The sequence below is a fragment of the Oncorhynchus keta genome, chromosome 35 (assembly GCF_023373465.1).
Source record: "Oncorhynchus keta strain PuntledgeMale-10-30-2019 chromosome 35, Oket_V2, whole genome shotgun sequence".
NCBI classification, from domain to species: Eukaryota; Metazoa; Chordata; class Actinopteri; order Salmoniformes; family Salmonidae; genus Oncorhynchus; species Oncorhynchus keta.
The window spans coordinates 31,429,701-31,446,078 of record NC_068455.1 but is presented as its reverse complement, the minus strand read 5'-3'; the positions used below and the strand labels follow the sequence as shown (position 1 = coordinate 31,446,078).

General features: G+C 42.9%; 1 protein-coding gene across 4 annotated transcripts; it reads left to right on the top strand.

The window, feature by feature from the left end:
- The first annotated feature begins 378 nt into the window (after positions 1 to 378).
- LOC118368333 (sushi domain-containing protein 6-like) lies at positions 379 to 13,627 on the top strand. Of its 4 annotated transcripts, none has more exons than XM_035752356.2 (9): positions 379 to 398; positions 8,731 to 8,983; positions 9,360 to 9,511; positions 9,978 to 10,169; positions 10,298 to 10,690; positions 10,808 to 11,002; positions 11,190 to 11,352; positions 11,696 to 12,093; positions 12,204 to 13,627. In XM_035752356.2, exons 3-9 carry the CDS (start codon positions 9,394 to 9,396, stop codon positions 12,227 to 12,229), a joined length of 1,485 nt encoding a protein of 494 aa, XP_035608249.1. In that variant the 5' UTR covers positions 379 to 398; positions 8,731 to 8,983; positions 9,360 to 9,393; the 3' UTR covers positions 12,230 to 13,627. The 4 variants fall into 4 exon arrangements, with proteins under 4 accessions (XP_035608249.1, XP_035608250.1, XP_035608248.1 ...); XM_035752357.2 differs by lacking the exon at positions 379 to 398 and adding an exon at positions 6,883 to 7,042 and having other exon boundaries at positions 10,301 to 10,690; XM_035752355.2 differs by lacking the exon at positions 379 to 398 and adding an exon at positions 6,883 to 7,042.
- Positions 13,628 to 16,378: the final 2,751 nt, after the last annotated feature.

Genomic DNA, 16,378 nt, shown 5'->3' with positions numbered 1-16,378 from the left:
TCTTTGAAAAGACGGTCAATCTCTGCCTCTGGCTTCATGGCAAGAGACACAGGTCTTGGTTTATAATACCTTGGTATGTCCACCTTGTCTATATAGATTTTAGCTGGGGGCCTTTCAGTGTTCCAAGTTTCTCCTTGAACACATTCCCATGCTTTGTCAACACATCTTACAATGTCCACAATCTGATTTAATGTTCCCCAGTCTAACTTCAGTTCTTTTATCTAGGCCTGACCTAGCAGTTTTGGTCCGGTGCCTGATACGGCCACTACAGCTGTGGCACTGTGTCTCTGTGCTTTACACTTACATTAGCTGCACCTAATGTGTCTAGTCTCTCACCTGTGTACAGTTTCAGATGCAGAGAAGAAGTCTTTAAGTCTGGAACTGTCCCACAACTCTGAGTGAGTACTCTGACCTGTTCATTGTGGTTACACTGCGCCTTGTATCTACTTGCTTAGCTTGTGCACACTTCCCTGGAATGTATCTTGCTTCATAGCAAGTCAAATTAGCAATGTCCACACATTATCTCTGGATTTCTTTTACATCCTTGTTGGCAGTCTACATTGCTTGAGCAAGGACCAATGCTTTATCAAAAGTAAGTCCAGTCTCGGATAATAACTTCAGTTGGATCCGGTAATTATTTGTGCCGCAGACTAGCCTATCTCTCAGCATTTCCATCAGATTGTCTCCATAATTGTAATCTTGTGCCAGTTTACGCAACACAGCTACATAGTCCACAACACTCTCATCCCCATTTCTGTTCCTTGAAATTAACCTTTGCACAATCTCACTCGGCTTCGAGTTGAAATGTGCTTTTAGCAACTAGCTCCTTAAAAGTGTTTATCTCCTGGCTTCCAAAGACTAACCAGATTTCTCATAAGACTGTAGCAGGTTTGGCTTCCCACTGAACTCAACAGAATGGCTGTTTTCTTGTCATCACCTTCTATTTCGTTTGCCTCCAAAAAATGGCCAAGTACGTCACAGTATTCCACCCAAGATTGAGTATGATGATCAAAGGGAGATCCCAATCCTACAGTGACAGCCATCTGTTAGCAACTACACTACATGACCAAAAGTATGTCATTTAATAATTCCAATATGTTTTCATTAATTATATTCACTTACTCTATTTTATGAGAATTTGTAAGATTCTGATTTGCATAAAATAGACAGACACCAGTCTTATCAAAATTAGATAATAGTATTTATTCTCGGAGCGCCCTGCCATGAAACCAGGAACGACAGTTTATATACAAAATATGACGTCATAGGTTATAAAATGTCCTTCCTCCTATTGACAAGGGCAGAACAGGTTCAGAAGTTTATTCCAACCCCCTCGCTCTCTCACTCCAGACACACACTTATCAAGATTCATTTCTGAAATCTCACCTTCATCTATCACTATTCAGAAGACAGCTCCAGATAATGGAAAACCTAGGAAAACACTCTCTGCCTTATCTAAACATCCCAGAGCTAAGTTGAGTCGGTTCAACCATAGGTTAACGATCCTTTCTACAATTCCAGTCCTCCCCAACCTAGCTGGAATGATATTTATTTCATTTAATTACCCCCTGTTTCCTGCTCCACAATCCCTTCCTTATGAATTAATATTATTAATCAGATATAATAAAACAGAGTATAAGTTTCATTAGTTATAGTTCTATTTAAAATGTAGATATTGTTTAGTCATTATTCATAAAATTCCTAACAACACCTTCTCGTCGAACATTTCATTCCAAAATCATGGGCATTAATATGGAGTTGGTCCCCCCTTTGCTGTTATAACAGCCTCCACTCTTCCTGGAAGGCTTTCCATTAGATGTTGGAACATTGCTGCTGGGACTTTCTTCCAACAAGGCATAAGTGAGGTTGGGCACTGATGTTGGGGGATTAGGCCTGAATCGCAATCGGCGCTCCAATTCATCCCAAAGGTGCTCGATGGGGTTGAGGTCAGGGGTCTGTGCAGGCCAGTCAAGTTCTTCCACACCGATCTCAACAAACCATTTATGTGATTTGGTTTGAAGAAGAATCTTTAACCTGACAAAGTAAAGTTAGGATATGTCATTTATCCCATGAGAGCTTTTGTGCCCAACCCACTATGATGTTTCAGGTCCCAAGCTTATGGTCATGTTGCAGCAGTATGTAGGATTTTACTGCAGAGGAGTTGCAGGGTGTGTTGAATGGAAATGTCCTGTCCTCACAGGCCTAGATGGGGGAAGATGAGAGGACAGAGAGTGTGAATGAGTGGGTTACAGTGGCAAAAAAGAAAGGAAACGAGAAGTAAAGTTGTGGTGGAAAATAGGAAACCCCTAGACTCGTTTTAAATCGGAGTGAGGGTTTTGAGCCAATGTAACCTGGGAGATCCTTTTGAAGTCTTGATAAATGTCATGAATGCATTGGGTGAAGTGGCGTCAGTGAGGATCGAAGAAGCATGCATTCATTGGGCCTTAAGTAGATATATGAGTGGGATTTTTTGTGTATGGATCATCAAAGCAGAGTACCTATAAAGGGGGTAATCTTTAGGGTGGCGAATACCGTGCATGCAGATGTAATACTTGAGGAAGTAGGTGGAGTGGTTGGTTTACATCAACTGACCCGTAGGAGACAGTAGATGGAGTGAAGAAATTCACTTCATCCATACTTTAGTTTTTTGATGAAGAGTCTCTCCCTTCTCATGTAAAGTTGGACTACATGAGATACGCTGTAAGAGCTTTTGTGCACAAACCCCTATAGTGTCATAAATGCAAAAGATTTGGACTTGTCAAGTGTATGCAGACGGGAAGAGGAACGAATGCCAGTGGAGGTTAGATGTTGCAATTGTGGTGGCAGACATGCGGCCAAATTCCCCTGTTAGGGTGAAGGAGACAGAGATGGCAAGAGTAAGGGCTGTCCAACGTGTCTCCTACTTGAAAGCTGTGAAAAGAGTTGAAGGAGCGGGTAGAGCTGAAGAAGAAATGGTAGTAGAGCCTACACCAGTGATTGTTTCTCAGCAACTGAGTGGTCCTAATATATTGAATGTTAAAAAGATGGACTTTGTAGCATTTATTGCAATGTTCATAAACTGAACAGCACAAACGGAGAAGAAACCAGAGAACATTTGAATCATTGTGAGTGCAGCAGAACACTTTTTGGGCCTCCTGTCAAAGGATGTTCTGCCCTCACAGGCCCCTGAGACTGTGTAGGGATGTGACTTGAATTGGAATGTAACTAAAGAAGTGAGATGGGTTTTTTCATGTGTCTATATTTTGTATTTTTGATAATGTGGGTTTTTTCCCTCCCTTTTCAAAAATATTTTTTTCCTATATATAGTTTACCACCCATACAGTGTGTGTGTGTGTGTGTGTGTGTGTGTGTGTGTGTGTGTGTGTTGTCTATGTGTCTGTGCCTATGTTTGTGTTGCTTCACAGTCCCCGCTGTTCCATAAGGTGTTTTTTACCTGTTTTTTAAAATCTAATTTGAATGCTTGCATCAGTTACTTGATGTGGAATAGAGTTCCATATAGTCATGGCTCTATTTGGTACTGTGCGCCTCCCATAGTCTGTTCTGGACTTGTGGACTGTGAAGAGACCTCTTGTGGTGTCTGAGCTGTGTGCCAGTAGTTGAGACAGACAGCTCGGTGCATTGAACATGTCAATACCTCTCATAAATATAAGTAGTGATGAAGTCAATCTCTCCTCCACTTTGAGCCAGGAGAGATTGACATGCATATTATTAATATTAGCTCTCTGTGTACATCCAGGGCCAGCCATGCTGCCCTGTTCTGAGTCAATTGCAATTTTCCTAAGTCCTTTTTTGTGGCACCTGACCACACGACTGAACAGTAGTTAAGGTGCGATTAAACTAGGGCCTGTAGGACCTGCCTTGTTGATAGTGTTGTTAAGAAAGCAGGGCATTGCTTTATTATAGACAGACCAAACTGTTCCTGGATGGTTGGGAGAAGTTGCTCTCGGAGGATGTGTTGGTACCATTCTTTATTCATGGCTGTGTTCCTAAGCAAAATTGTGAGTGAGCCCCCTCCCTTGGCTGAGAAGCAACCCCACACATGAATGGTCTCAGGATGCTTTACTGTTGGCATAGCCAGGACTGATGGTAGCGCTCACCTTGTCTTCTCCGGACAAGCTTTTTTTTGGATGCCCCAAACAATCGGAAAGGGGATTCATCAGAGAAAATGACTTTACCCCAGTCCTCAGCAGTCCAATCCATGTACCTTTTGCAGAATATCAGTCTGTCCCTGATGTTTTTCCTGGAGAGAAGTGGCTTCTTTGCTGCCTTTCTTGACACCAGGCCATCCTCCAAAAGTCTTCACCTCACTGTGCGTGCAGATGTACTCACACCTGCATGCTGCTATTCCTGAGCAAGCTCTGTACTGGTGGTGCCCCGATCCCGCAGCTGAATCAACTTTAGGAGACGGTCCTGGCGCTTGCTGGCCTTTCTTGGGTGCCCTGAAGCCTTCTTCACAACATTTGAACCACTCTTGAAGTTCTTGATGATCCGATAAATTATTGATTTAGGTGCAATCTTACTGGCAGCAATATCCTTGCATGTGAAGCCCTTTTTGTGCAAAGCAATGATGACGGCACATGTTTCCTTGCAGGTAACCATGGTTGACAGAGGAAGAACAATGATTCCAGGTATCACCCTCCTTTTGAAGCTTACAGTCTGTTATTCAAACTCAATCAGCATGACATTGTGATCTCCAGCCTTGTCCTCGTCAACACTCACACCTGTGTTAACGAGAGAATCACTGACATGATGTCAGCTGGTCCTTTTGTGGCAGGGCTGAAATGCAGTGGAAATGTTTTTTGGGGATTCAGTTCATTTGCATGGCAAAGAGGGACTTAATTGCAATTCATCTGATCACTCTTCATAACATTCATAACATTCTGGAGTATATGCAAATTGCCATCATACAAACTGTGGAAGCAGACTTTGTAGAAATTCATATTTGTGTCATTCTCAAAACTTTTAGCCATGACTGTAGTGTCAGCGTTTGCTGCTGGCATGTCATCTCTAAGTTTGCTTATCTTGCAAATAGAAAAGTAATTAAAGTAGTTGGAAATATGGGCTTTGTGATGATTAAGCCATCTGATTCAATGAATGGAGCCGAGTTTGCTTTTTCCCCAAAAAAATGTAATGTAAGGTGCCCCAAAGCTTTTTACTATCATTCTTTATATAACTGATCTTTGTTTCATAGTATAGTCTCTTTTTTATTGTTATTTAGTTTAGTCACACAATTTCTTAATTTGCAGTATGTATGAAGTTGGGAGGCCAGACTTATTTGCCATACCTTTTGCCTCATCCCTCTCAACCATACAATTTTTCAATTACTCATCAATCCAAGGGGATTTAACAGTTTTTACAGTCATCTTAATGGGTGTGTGCTTATTAGTAACTGGAATAAGCTATTTCACAAATGCGTCAAGTGCAGCTTCTGGTTGCTCCTCATTACACACCACAGACCAGCAAATATGAATCACAAAAAAAACATATGAATCACTACAAAACGTCTTCTATGACCTCTTATACACTATATTAGGCCCAGCCTTTGGAACTGGTTTTCCCTGATATGGCTATTATACTGTGAACACTACATCCTATGGATTTGGATACTGCTTTAAAGCAAATTTCTGCAGCATTAGTAAAGATGTGATCAATACATGTTGATGATTTAATTGCTGTGCTGTTTGTAACTACCCTGGAAGGTTGTGTAACAATGTGCGCTGGGAGTCAGGAAGCAAGTTCAGGGAGTGAGTGTTTTAATAAAATAAACGTAACATAATCCAAAACAAGAAACACTAACAGAACACAGCCATGAAAGGGAAACCGAGACAATAACGCCTGGGGAAGGAACCAAAGGGAGTGACATATATATATAGGGAAGGTAATCAGAGAAGTGATGGAGTCCAGGTCAGGGACAGCTTTTTGCAGAAGTACAGATCAGGGTTGGGTTACAAAAAAATATCCGAAACATTGAACATCCCACAGAGCACCATTAAATCCATTATTAACAAATGGAAAGAATATGGCACCACAACAAAGGAACCCATCCAACTTCACGGAGCTGGAGAAGTTTTGCCTTGAAGAATGGGCAAAATCCCAGTGGCTAGATGTGCCAAGCTTATAGAGACATACCTCAAGAGACGTGCAGCTGTAATTGCTGCAAAAGGTGGCTCTACAAAGTATTGACTTTGGAGGGGTGAATAGTTATGCACACTCAAGTTTATTTTTTTTTGTCTTATTTAAAACTAAAGAAAATGTACGCCTACCACCCTGCACCTTGGTCTTCATTTAACGATGGACGTTACACAACCCCCAAAAAAAAATATATATTTTAATTCCAGGTTGTAAGGCAATAAAAAAGGAAAAATACAAATGGTGATGAATACTTTCGCAAGCCACTGTAGTCCTCCGCAAGCAAGCAATTGCTACATTGAAAGTCAGCGTGTACCACGTTGTCCCGGAACAAAGCAAAGTAAACACCGCCCTTGCAGTGCTGGAAACTTTCAATAGTGGTCTCCATTTGAGACCCCCCGAACCAACTAGGAGGCAAGCTGGGCTTTCGTGTCTCTCCCCCTATGCAGAATCTAGTAGGATCCTGGGACAGACTGCAGCGCTCACAGCAATTTAGCCCAACAGAGCCACCGGTGGCAACTGCAGAGAAGTACCTGGGTGTATGAGATTTTACTGCAGAAGAGTTAATGGGGTGGTGATTTACTGTAGGTGTAGGGTTAGTTGGATTATAGTGGTGAATGCAAAAGGAAATAAGAGAAGTAAAGTGTGTGGCGTACAGCAGATCAGCCACCAGGGGGAGACTCATCGAGGCCTGGTAACAGATGGAGTATACATCATGAGGCGATGGCTCCATCTGCTGGACGTCCCAGGTCTCGACGTCTCTCCAGCCAACTGGGGCTGATTGGGAGCTGGGGATGAATCAAGGGCGGATTTCTCACCAGCTGTGCAAGGCCCATAAAGCTGCCAGAAGGGCAGCACACAGGAGGAATGGGGGGAAGAAAGGACTCCCATGGTATGGTTGACGGTTGCAGAGGTAAGAAGAGGGAGTTCAGTTTTGTGCCTGACAGAATCCCAGAGAGGGTCTCATTGGGGAGACCCATCATTTTCATTTTGATCTATTATTTATATAAACACCCTTGAAACTGAGCTAATCCTTCTTTGTCCGTGTCTGATATTGGTAAACGTCTTGACCAGACCCCCAGGTCTGCCAGAGGGTTGAATAATGAGAAGTGGGCTTATTTTGTTAATTGTGTTTCTATGGAACAGAAGGAGTGACTCAAGAAGATGTCGGATTGGAATGTGTTGTGTGTGGAACTTCCAAACAGGGTGCCTATCATGGGTGTTATCTCTGGGGTTGTGCTAGAAGTAAATGCAAAGGATATAAGTGAAGAATTGGATCAAGTGGTTGGTGAACAACGACTGATCCGCATGCTAGATGGAGTGCGGAAGACCACTCCATCCATTCTATTGTTTTTTTTGATGCAGAGTCTCTCCCTTCTCACGTGTATTTGGATTATATGAGATTCCCTGTGAGAGCCTTTGTGCCCAAACCCATGCAGTGTGAGAAATTATTTGATCATGTGTCAAGTGTATGTAGAAGGGAGGAGTATTTTATGCCAGCTAAGCTTAAATGCTGCAATTGTGTTGGTGAACATCCACCCAAATTTCTGAAGTGTCCTGCTAGGTTGAAGGAGATGGAGGAGGCAAGAATAAGGGCTGTCCAGAATGTCTCCTGTCCCGACTATTGACGAGTGTAGTTGAAGAAGTAATGCTAGTAAGAGCAAAGACACAAGATCATGTCCAATGTCAACAGAGGGATCCTGACATTTTACATGTTAAGAAGGTGGCCTTTGTAGCGTTTATTACTTTGGTTATCAATGGATTTGGCCGGTGTAGGCCGTCATTGTTAATAAGAATTTGTTCTTAACTGACTTGCCTAGTTAAATAAAATGTATATATATTTAAATAGCAACTGCACAACGCAAGCGGAGAGGAAATTTGAAAAAACAGGCATTATTTTTCTACAGAGGCATTACAAGGAATCCTGTCGCTGAATGCTCCATCCTCACAGGCACCTGAGCCTTGGTGGGGATGTGATTTCAGTGGTGTAAAGTACTTAAGTAAAAAAATACTTTAAAGTAGTACTTAAGTCATTTTTGGGGTATCTGTACTTTACTCAACTATTTATATTTTTGCAAACTTTTACTTTTACTACATTCTGAAAAAAATGTACTTTTTACTCCATACATTTTCCCTGACACCCAAAAGTAATTGTTACATTTGGACAGGACAACGGTCCAATTCACACACTTATCAAGAGAACATCCATGGTCATCCCTACTGCCTCCGATTTGACGGACTCATTAAACACAAATGCTTCATTTGTAAATATGTCTCAGTGTTGGCGTGTGCCCCTGGTTATCCGTCATACTTTTTTTTTTTTTTTGTGCTGTCTGGTTTGCTGAATATAAGGAATTTGAAATGGTTTATACATTTACTTTTGATACCTAAGTAGATTTAAAACCAAATACTTTTAGACTTTTACTCAAGTAGTATTTTACTGTGTGACATTCACTTTTGATTGAGTCATCTTCTATTAAGGCATCTATACTTTTACTCAAGTATGACAATATTAAGTACTTTTTCCACTACTGTGTGATTTGAATGTGACTGAAGGATTGGGGATATATACTTTTTGTTTTGTTTCAATATCCCATACAGTAGGTGGCGGCAATACATCAATAGGTGAAGTCTGGCATAAAACGTAAAAGAAGAAGAACCTAGTCCAGAGAAGAGCTCAGCCTACCCGGCGATTTCCAGTCTCCCCTGATCGCGCATTGTTGATCCATCTGGCGAAGGACAGTTGCCTTTTTGCCTTTGTACTTCGACAGAGACTGATATTATGATCCAGATGTATCCACAGTAAGCGAGGAAGAGGGTGGAGGAGGATCTAACTGGCTGTATTGTTGTGTGGGTAAGCATGCAAAGCGACACGTTAGTTAAGTATAGCGCACAAGCAGAGCTAACGCTAGTTCGTTAGCGATGCAGCTACTATAGATAGCTAAGGGTTTTGTTGTTAGCATAGCTAGTTCTAGCTAGAGCTAATTGATTCGCAGTTAGCTAGTGTGCTGACGTCTGGCGATAAATAACGTTAGCTAGTACCGCTGCTCGTCTGGTTTTGTGGTGTAGCTAAGTTAGCTAGCTTAAAACAAAATGGACCTGGGTACATTATGACCTAACAGAACGTAACAAGCTGGCTAGCTAGCTATCAAATTGAATGTTAGTATTGGCTCCGTCAAATTTGGCTAGCATAACTAGAGCTGTGATGGGGATGCTCTTCTATCCCCTAGGTTGAGCTGACTACCTCTGCAGTGGAAGTAAAAGATGTGCAATGGAATGTTAGAGTCCACGTCAAAAGCCCTTGGGCTGCCCACCTCAGCAGACAAGCAGTCGATTTCTCTGTTGCTCTTCCTGACTGTGCTATCCACTGGACAAGGGTCAGGTAAGAGATCACTCATCTTCAGCAAAAGGCTCTCTCACACAGCTTCATTCCTCCTTTCTGTACACTACAGCTGCTTTTACCCTGCTAAGATTCAGCTCCCCTCTTTAAGTCTAATAATGCCAGATGTACATTGCTCTTTATGGTCAATTGTAACATCGGAATTGGTTTTATTTGAGCAAACAGCTGGCCCACATCTGCCACATGCAATATTAAGGTGTCAAGTCCCCACATTCTCTCCTTCCCATAGCTGATTAGTAAAAATGCTGGATGTGGATGGGGGCTTGAAGCTGTTGCTAGAGATCCTCTCTTGCCCTGTGCCAACTCTGCTCCCACTGTTTTGTTTTCATGACTCATTGATATTATATAAGCATCAGAAATACCTTTAACAACATTGTTTTAAAACCATCAAATAGAACATTAACATCAGAATGTTCTAGCATCAATTATATGCCCTTTTGTCCCTCAGGATGTGTGAGGCCCTTCATGGTGCAGAACAGCCTGGTCAACCTGACAGAGACCAACAGGGGTTCCTTCCCTGTGGGCACAGTGCTCCAGTACAGCTGTGACTCAGGCTACCTGGCTGATGGGCCCAGCATCCTCACCTGCACCCCTCTTAACCTTTGGACCTCAGACCCACCCCGCTGCATACAGAGTGACTGTGAGTGGTTCTCTCCACAATGTGGACACCACTATAACTCATTGTGATAAGTATAATTTCTCTCCAGTTGAAATCAAAATGAAGTTAATGCAGGATTATAACTATAACATGATTGTGTTTCTGACCAGCAGTGTGCCGGCCTCCGTCTGAACTCGAAAATGGAAGGTACATCTGCCACCCCTCTCCCTGCCATGGGCTAGGCCAGGGCACTGTGATTGAGTACTTCTGTGATGAAGGCTACATCCTGAGGGGAGACTACAAATACAAATATCTTACCTGTCAGGAAGGGGAGTGGGATGGCCCGATGCAGATTAGCTGTGTCAACCAAGGATGTGTGAGGCCATTCATGGTCCAGCATGGGTCAGTCAACCTGACAGAGACCAACAGAGGTTCCTTCCCTGTGGGCACGGTGCTCCAGTACAGCTGTGACCCAGGCTTCCTGGCGGACGGGCCCAACATCATCACCTGCACCCACCTGGGCTGCTGGTCCTCAGACCCACCCCGCTGCATACGTAGTGATGGTACTAATGGCTTTACTAAATACTCTGAATTCATTCCAAACACACTAACATATTTTTAAGTCTAAAATTTGGTTTGTTCGCTCACTGATAATGGTTCTCTTTTCTTCTTGTCGCCAGTGTGTCTGCCTCCATTTGAACCAGAGAATGGGGGCTATACCTGTCACCCGTCCCCCTGCCATAGACTAAACCATCACACTGTGATCGAGTACTTCTGTGATGAAGGCTACATCCTGAAAGGAGACTATAAATACCTGACCTGCCAGGACGGGGAGTGGGACGGCTCCCTGCAGATTAGCTGTCTCCTGGACCAAGGTTGGTGACCATATTGTGATTACACGGTCTTATTCTCCAGGGTTCAGTGTTAGGTAGCTTGAACTATTTGTTTTATTGTTGTATCAACCTGTAAGATGAAATTATACTATGCTACCTTTTGACGCCTCATGCTTTTTAATGGACAGTGTTTTGAGTGTGGTCTCATTGCCTGCTTCCCCTCTTCCAGACAGAGACCCTACCCCTGTGTTTGGCATACCCACCCTATCCATTGTGGCCTCCACTGCCAGCTCTGTAGCCCTCATCCTGCTGCTGGTGGTCCTGTTTGTCCTGCTGCTGGTGGTCCTGTTTGTCCTGCTGCAGCCTAAACTCAAGTCCTTCAACCACAGCCGGTGAGTGGCCTGAAACCACAAACGTGCTTATTCAGTATCAGCTGTGGTAGGCTAATCCTACTAAAGCTGTGTGTACTCCAGGGGTGTGCATGTCTCATAACTGTTCAAGCAGGCAGAAATAGTTCATATGATGCAAAACTTCTCATTCCGGCTGTATTCATATCCGCTTGAACAGTGAATGGCTCGGATACACGTGAAAACATGATATGACCCTGGGGATCGATAGTCCATCACTCAGAAATGTACAAATACGATAACTTTCTAAATGGGTGAGTCTTTCCTTTAAGAGTCTAAAGTAATGAGGTATTAACAGACTGCTCCACTCCTCTGTGCTCCCCCTCAGCCGTGAGCAGGGGGTGTCAGGCCAGCCAGTGTCCATCATGGTGGAGGGGGTACAGGTGGCCCTGCCCTCCTATGAGGAGGCGGTGTGTGGGGAAGGGGCTCTGAGTCTCAGCTCTGAGTCCCGAGTCCAGATAGTGCTGTCAGAGGGCCGGCAAGCTGCAGGGACGACGGAACCTCTCATTGCTCAAGCCAGGCCCTCCACCCTCCCCCAGCTCTCAGAGATGGCAGTGGTTCACCCAGTACCATCATCCTTCGCCTTTCCCTCCTCTCTCTCATCCTCCTCCCGCTGGGGCCTGGAGCAGGCTGCTGCTGCAGTGCCTTCACCCTCACTGCGGAGGGACTCCACATGCAGTGAGCAGCACAGCCTGCCCCTCAACTCTGAGATGGACTACTCTGACGGTGGGACGTCGATCTATGTCTCTCCAAACAGGCCTCTCTTCATGCATGTATTGGTTGATAATGCCCATATATGCATACAGTGTATTGATGTATCTTGTTTCGTCCTGCAGATATGCCTTTGTTAAAGGAGGCCTGAAGCATGCTGCAGACGCTGGGGTGTATGTTACGGAAACACCCAGAGTTGCTGACAGGGTTGCTGTTGACCTGCTGTGTTGAGCCAGAGGCCTGTCTGGAGCTCCCCACTGCAGCAGCTGCCAACACAACAGACTATCCACCCACCCCCTCTTGGGGCACTAAGTGAGGCTGTGTCATTCTCAGCAGAATGTTACCTCTGTGCCCTCCTCTGGATGGGGGAAGAGGGATTTCACATGTACATACATGCTTAGCAATTTTATAGGACTTCTTACACTATGTCCAGTGTCTGACACGTGCTCTTTTAACCATTGGCTTAGTGCAGAGACATAAAACTGAGAGAGCACCCAGTATGTTGGAAGTTTTTTTTGAAAGGCTCAATATGCCTTTTCAAAATTCTGTACTTGTAATCCGTATGTATTTATTTTTTTCCCCATGATGGTTAATGCTGCAAACACATTTTGAGAACCATTGCCCCCATCACCAATTTGTACCATGTCAACCTGTTTTTACATGATCACTGCAGCACAACAGGCATGATGCATGATAAAGACAACTGCAATTTAGATTGAACCAGTAATTCTCACACATACACAGATTTTACAATTACTCTTAACATTTTAATGATAAGAACATATGATTTTAACTTTTCATTCTCATTGGGGTTCTTTATGGCACAACTATTTGCTGTCACATCCTTTCTGATCATGGTTTTGAACTCCATGTTTTCCCCACGCACTTATTTGAAGATTTTGCTTAAGGCAAGTGTTCCCAAGGTTGAGGCACACCGTTTCTCAGCTCATTGACATTGGGCTTAGCATTCATATTCTCTCACTCATGTCAGTACACCCTTTCTCTAATGGCCTTAGATCTCCACTTCTATGCACAAATACCATCTGTATTGGGTTTCATTCCTGAAAATGATTTTAAAATGAATGTACATTTTCAGTCGCCACAGCTTAGTGATGTAACAAATTGGAGCGTAGTTGGTGTTTCTTGGACACCTAATACTTACTATTTATTTGTTGGTTGTTTTTGAAATTGTTTTAATTAAGTCTAGATAGGGAAACTTAATTGAGTATTTAATATATTCATGTTCAGAATGCTGTTGATCAGCCATGGTTCCTCAATTCTTGGGAAATTATATGAAGACGGGTCTTTTAACTTTGCCACCTTGGTGGACTCATAAGGACATAATGTGAGACTAAAGTTAATAGGGTTAACCATAATTAATGAAAAACATGCCATTGTTATGTACAGAAGCTTAGTGTCATGTCTATTCAAATGGTTTTAGTTGCTTTGGATTTCCTTTGGGACTAAACAATGCAATTGGTGTGAAAGTTTATTTTACTCTGTATATACCCTGTGATAATTTTGATGAAATATAATTTGAGCTGTGCAACATTTTGTTCTTGTCAATCAATCCCAAACTCTTTCACTGAATAGTTTTATAGCCATGGTTAGTGTACCTTTTCAGCACCAGGTGGCATTGTGAATTACTTGATTCATAGTCTTGACTTCTAAAACCCACTTTTGAAAATTAATTAGAAAATTAGGTTTGTAATTGCAAGCATCACAATTGTTCATAAAACTGCCACAAGAACACTGATGGATTTTTGGCTACTCCATACTATCAGCAAAAGGAACAAATATGCTGCTTTTATGTTATACAGAAATTACTTGTACCTTGTATTTGGTTTAAACCTTAATCTACATAATTTTTTTAGATTTACACACTAAGTATAACATACCTGGGCATTCCCTATTGTGTCAACCATACATGATAGTATCTAGTTTCTTAGACACTGCATTCCACCTACAGTATACAGTTGCATTGGTAAAATTGTGCTGCACATCCCAAGCAAGCTATGTTGCCCTAAATGCCATACATTTGATGTCTTCTGTTGCATTTGCTGTGGTGGTTCCTGTCCTGGACCTGTTGTCCTCCTGTGCCCTCTCCATCTCTATGGGCTTCTCCCTTCTGGGACCTATAGTAACTTTATACTGCCAGCCACTGACAGGTATACAGGTAGAGAAAGAAGAGATTATTTTAGAAGAAAGACTGCCTTTATTTTGTCAAACAGTCTGGCACACTAACGACAGCGTGGTTTGGCTACATTAAGTTCTGTGAGCCACACCTACTTTAGTGTTATCCAGACAGTTGTGACACTTACCCTAAAAGCAGTGCCTCACCTCCCTGGAATATGATGTAGAACAGATAAAGGGGGGCAATAAACTCCGGGGGAAAGGCCACCTATTTGTTACATGGTTCACTCGACTGTATATTATTATTGATAGCTATGAATGGATACATGCCCCTTGGCCACATCCTTGAACAGATGAATACAGCAGTGCACTTACTGATGATTGTTAAAGCTCTGCCAAATCAGGCATGCTTTTACATAGGCTGTCCATTCATGTCCTTTAGTAATTACAACATGCTGTATAAATGCATTAGAAACAAAATGTTATAAAAAGGTACACTCTTATACACTGTGTGTACAAAACATTAGCAGGTGCCAGGCGGTTTGAGTGTGTCAAGAACTGCAAACGCTGCTGGGTTTGTCACGCTCAACAGTTTTCCCCGTGTGTATCAAGAATGGTCCACCACCCAAAGGACATCCAGCCAACTTGACACAAATGTAGGAAGTATTAGAGCCAACATGGGCCAGCATCCCCTGTGTAACACTTGACACCTTGTAGAGTCCATGCCCTGACGAATTGAAGGCTGTTCTGAGGGCAAAAGGGGGTGCAACTCATTAGGAAGGTGCTCCTAATGTTTTGTCCACTCAGTGTCTCTTTCCAGACATGTCACTTTTTTGGTCAAAAATACAAGACCTGGGACCAGATTCACAAAACCTTCTTAAGAAGAAATGTATTCTTAACTGACATTTTTTTATTAACTATAGACATATGAAGAAAGTTAAGCAAAGTTGCTATTCCTCAAAAAGGTTATTGGAAATGTTATTTCGCTATTTCTTATGTTTCTCCTTAAGCAAAAAGTTAAGAAGTTAGATTATAAAACATTTTGGGATTTTTTCTTATTCTAAAATAGCTAAACCCCTTTAAACTCAGGGTAGTGAGAGAATACGCTCATAAAGCAATTGAACATGTTTCATTGACTCACAAACTTAATCTGAGTTTCAGTATAGATTATTTTAAACCCAAGAACATGTTTTAGAACAGTAGGAAATATGCTAACATGATTGTCATCCGAGATAGATAGCTAAATCGGTTGCCTAGCAACAAACATTTTAAGTTTGTAATAATATACACTGCTCAAAAGAATGAAGGGAACACTAAAATAACACCTAGATCTGAATGAATGAAATATTCTTATTAAATACTTTTTTCTTTACATAGTTGAATGTGCTGACAACAAAATCACACAAAAATGATCAATGGAAATCAAATTTATGAATCCATGGGAGGTCTGGATTTGGAGTCACACTCAAAATTAAAGTGGAAAACCACACTACAGGCTGATCCAACTTTGATGTAATGTCCTTAAAACAAGTCCAAATGAGGCTCAGTAGTGTGTGTGGCCTCCACGTGCCTGTATGACCTCCCTACAACGCCTGGGCATGCTCCTGATGAGGTGGCGGATGGTCTCCTGGGGGATCTCCTCCCAGACCTGGACTAAAGCATCCGCCAACTCCTGGACAGTCTGTGGTGCAACGTGGCGTTGGTGGATGGAGCGAGACATGATGTCCCAGATGTGCTCAATTGGATTCAGGTCTGGGGAACGGGCGGGCCAGTCCATATCATCCATGCCTTCCTCTTGCAGGAACTGCTGACACACTCCAGCCACATGAGGTCTAGCATCGTCTTGCATTAGGAGGAACCCAGGGCCAACCGCACCAGCATATGGTCTCACAAGGGGTCTGAGGATCTCATCTCGGTACCTAATGGCAGTCAGGCTACCTCTGGCGAGCACATGGAGGGCTGTGCGGCCCCCCAAAGAAATGCCACCCCACACCATGACTGACCCACCGCCAAACCGGTCATGCTGGAGGATGTTGCAGGCAGCAGAACGTTCTCCATGGCGTCTCCAGACTCTGTCACGTCTGTCACATGTGCTCAGTGTGAACCTGCTTTCATCTGTGAAGAGCACAGGGCGCCAGTGGGGAATTTGCCAATCTTGGTGTTCTCT

Coding starts and splice junctions, on each gene's coding strand:
- LOC118368333 (XM_035752356.2), top strand. CDS start 9,394: ATGTGCAATGGAATGTTAGAGTCCACGTCAAAAGCCCTTGGGCTGCCC. Junction 10,170..10,297: donor CCGCTGCATACAGAGTGACT/GTGAGTGGTTCT, acceptor GTTTCTGACCAG/CAGTGTGCCGGCCTCCGTCT. Junction 11,353..11,695: donor AAGTCCTTCAACCACAGCCG/GTGAGTGGCCTG, acceptor GCTCCCCCTCAG/CCGTGAGCAGGGGGTGTCAG.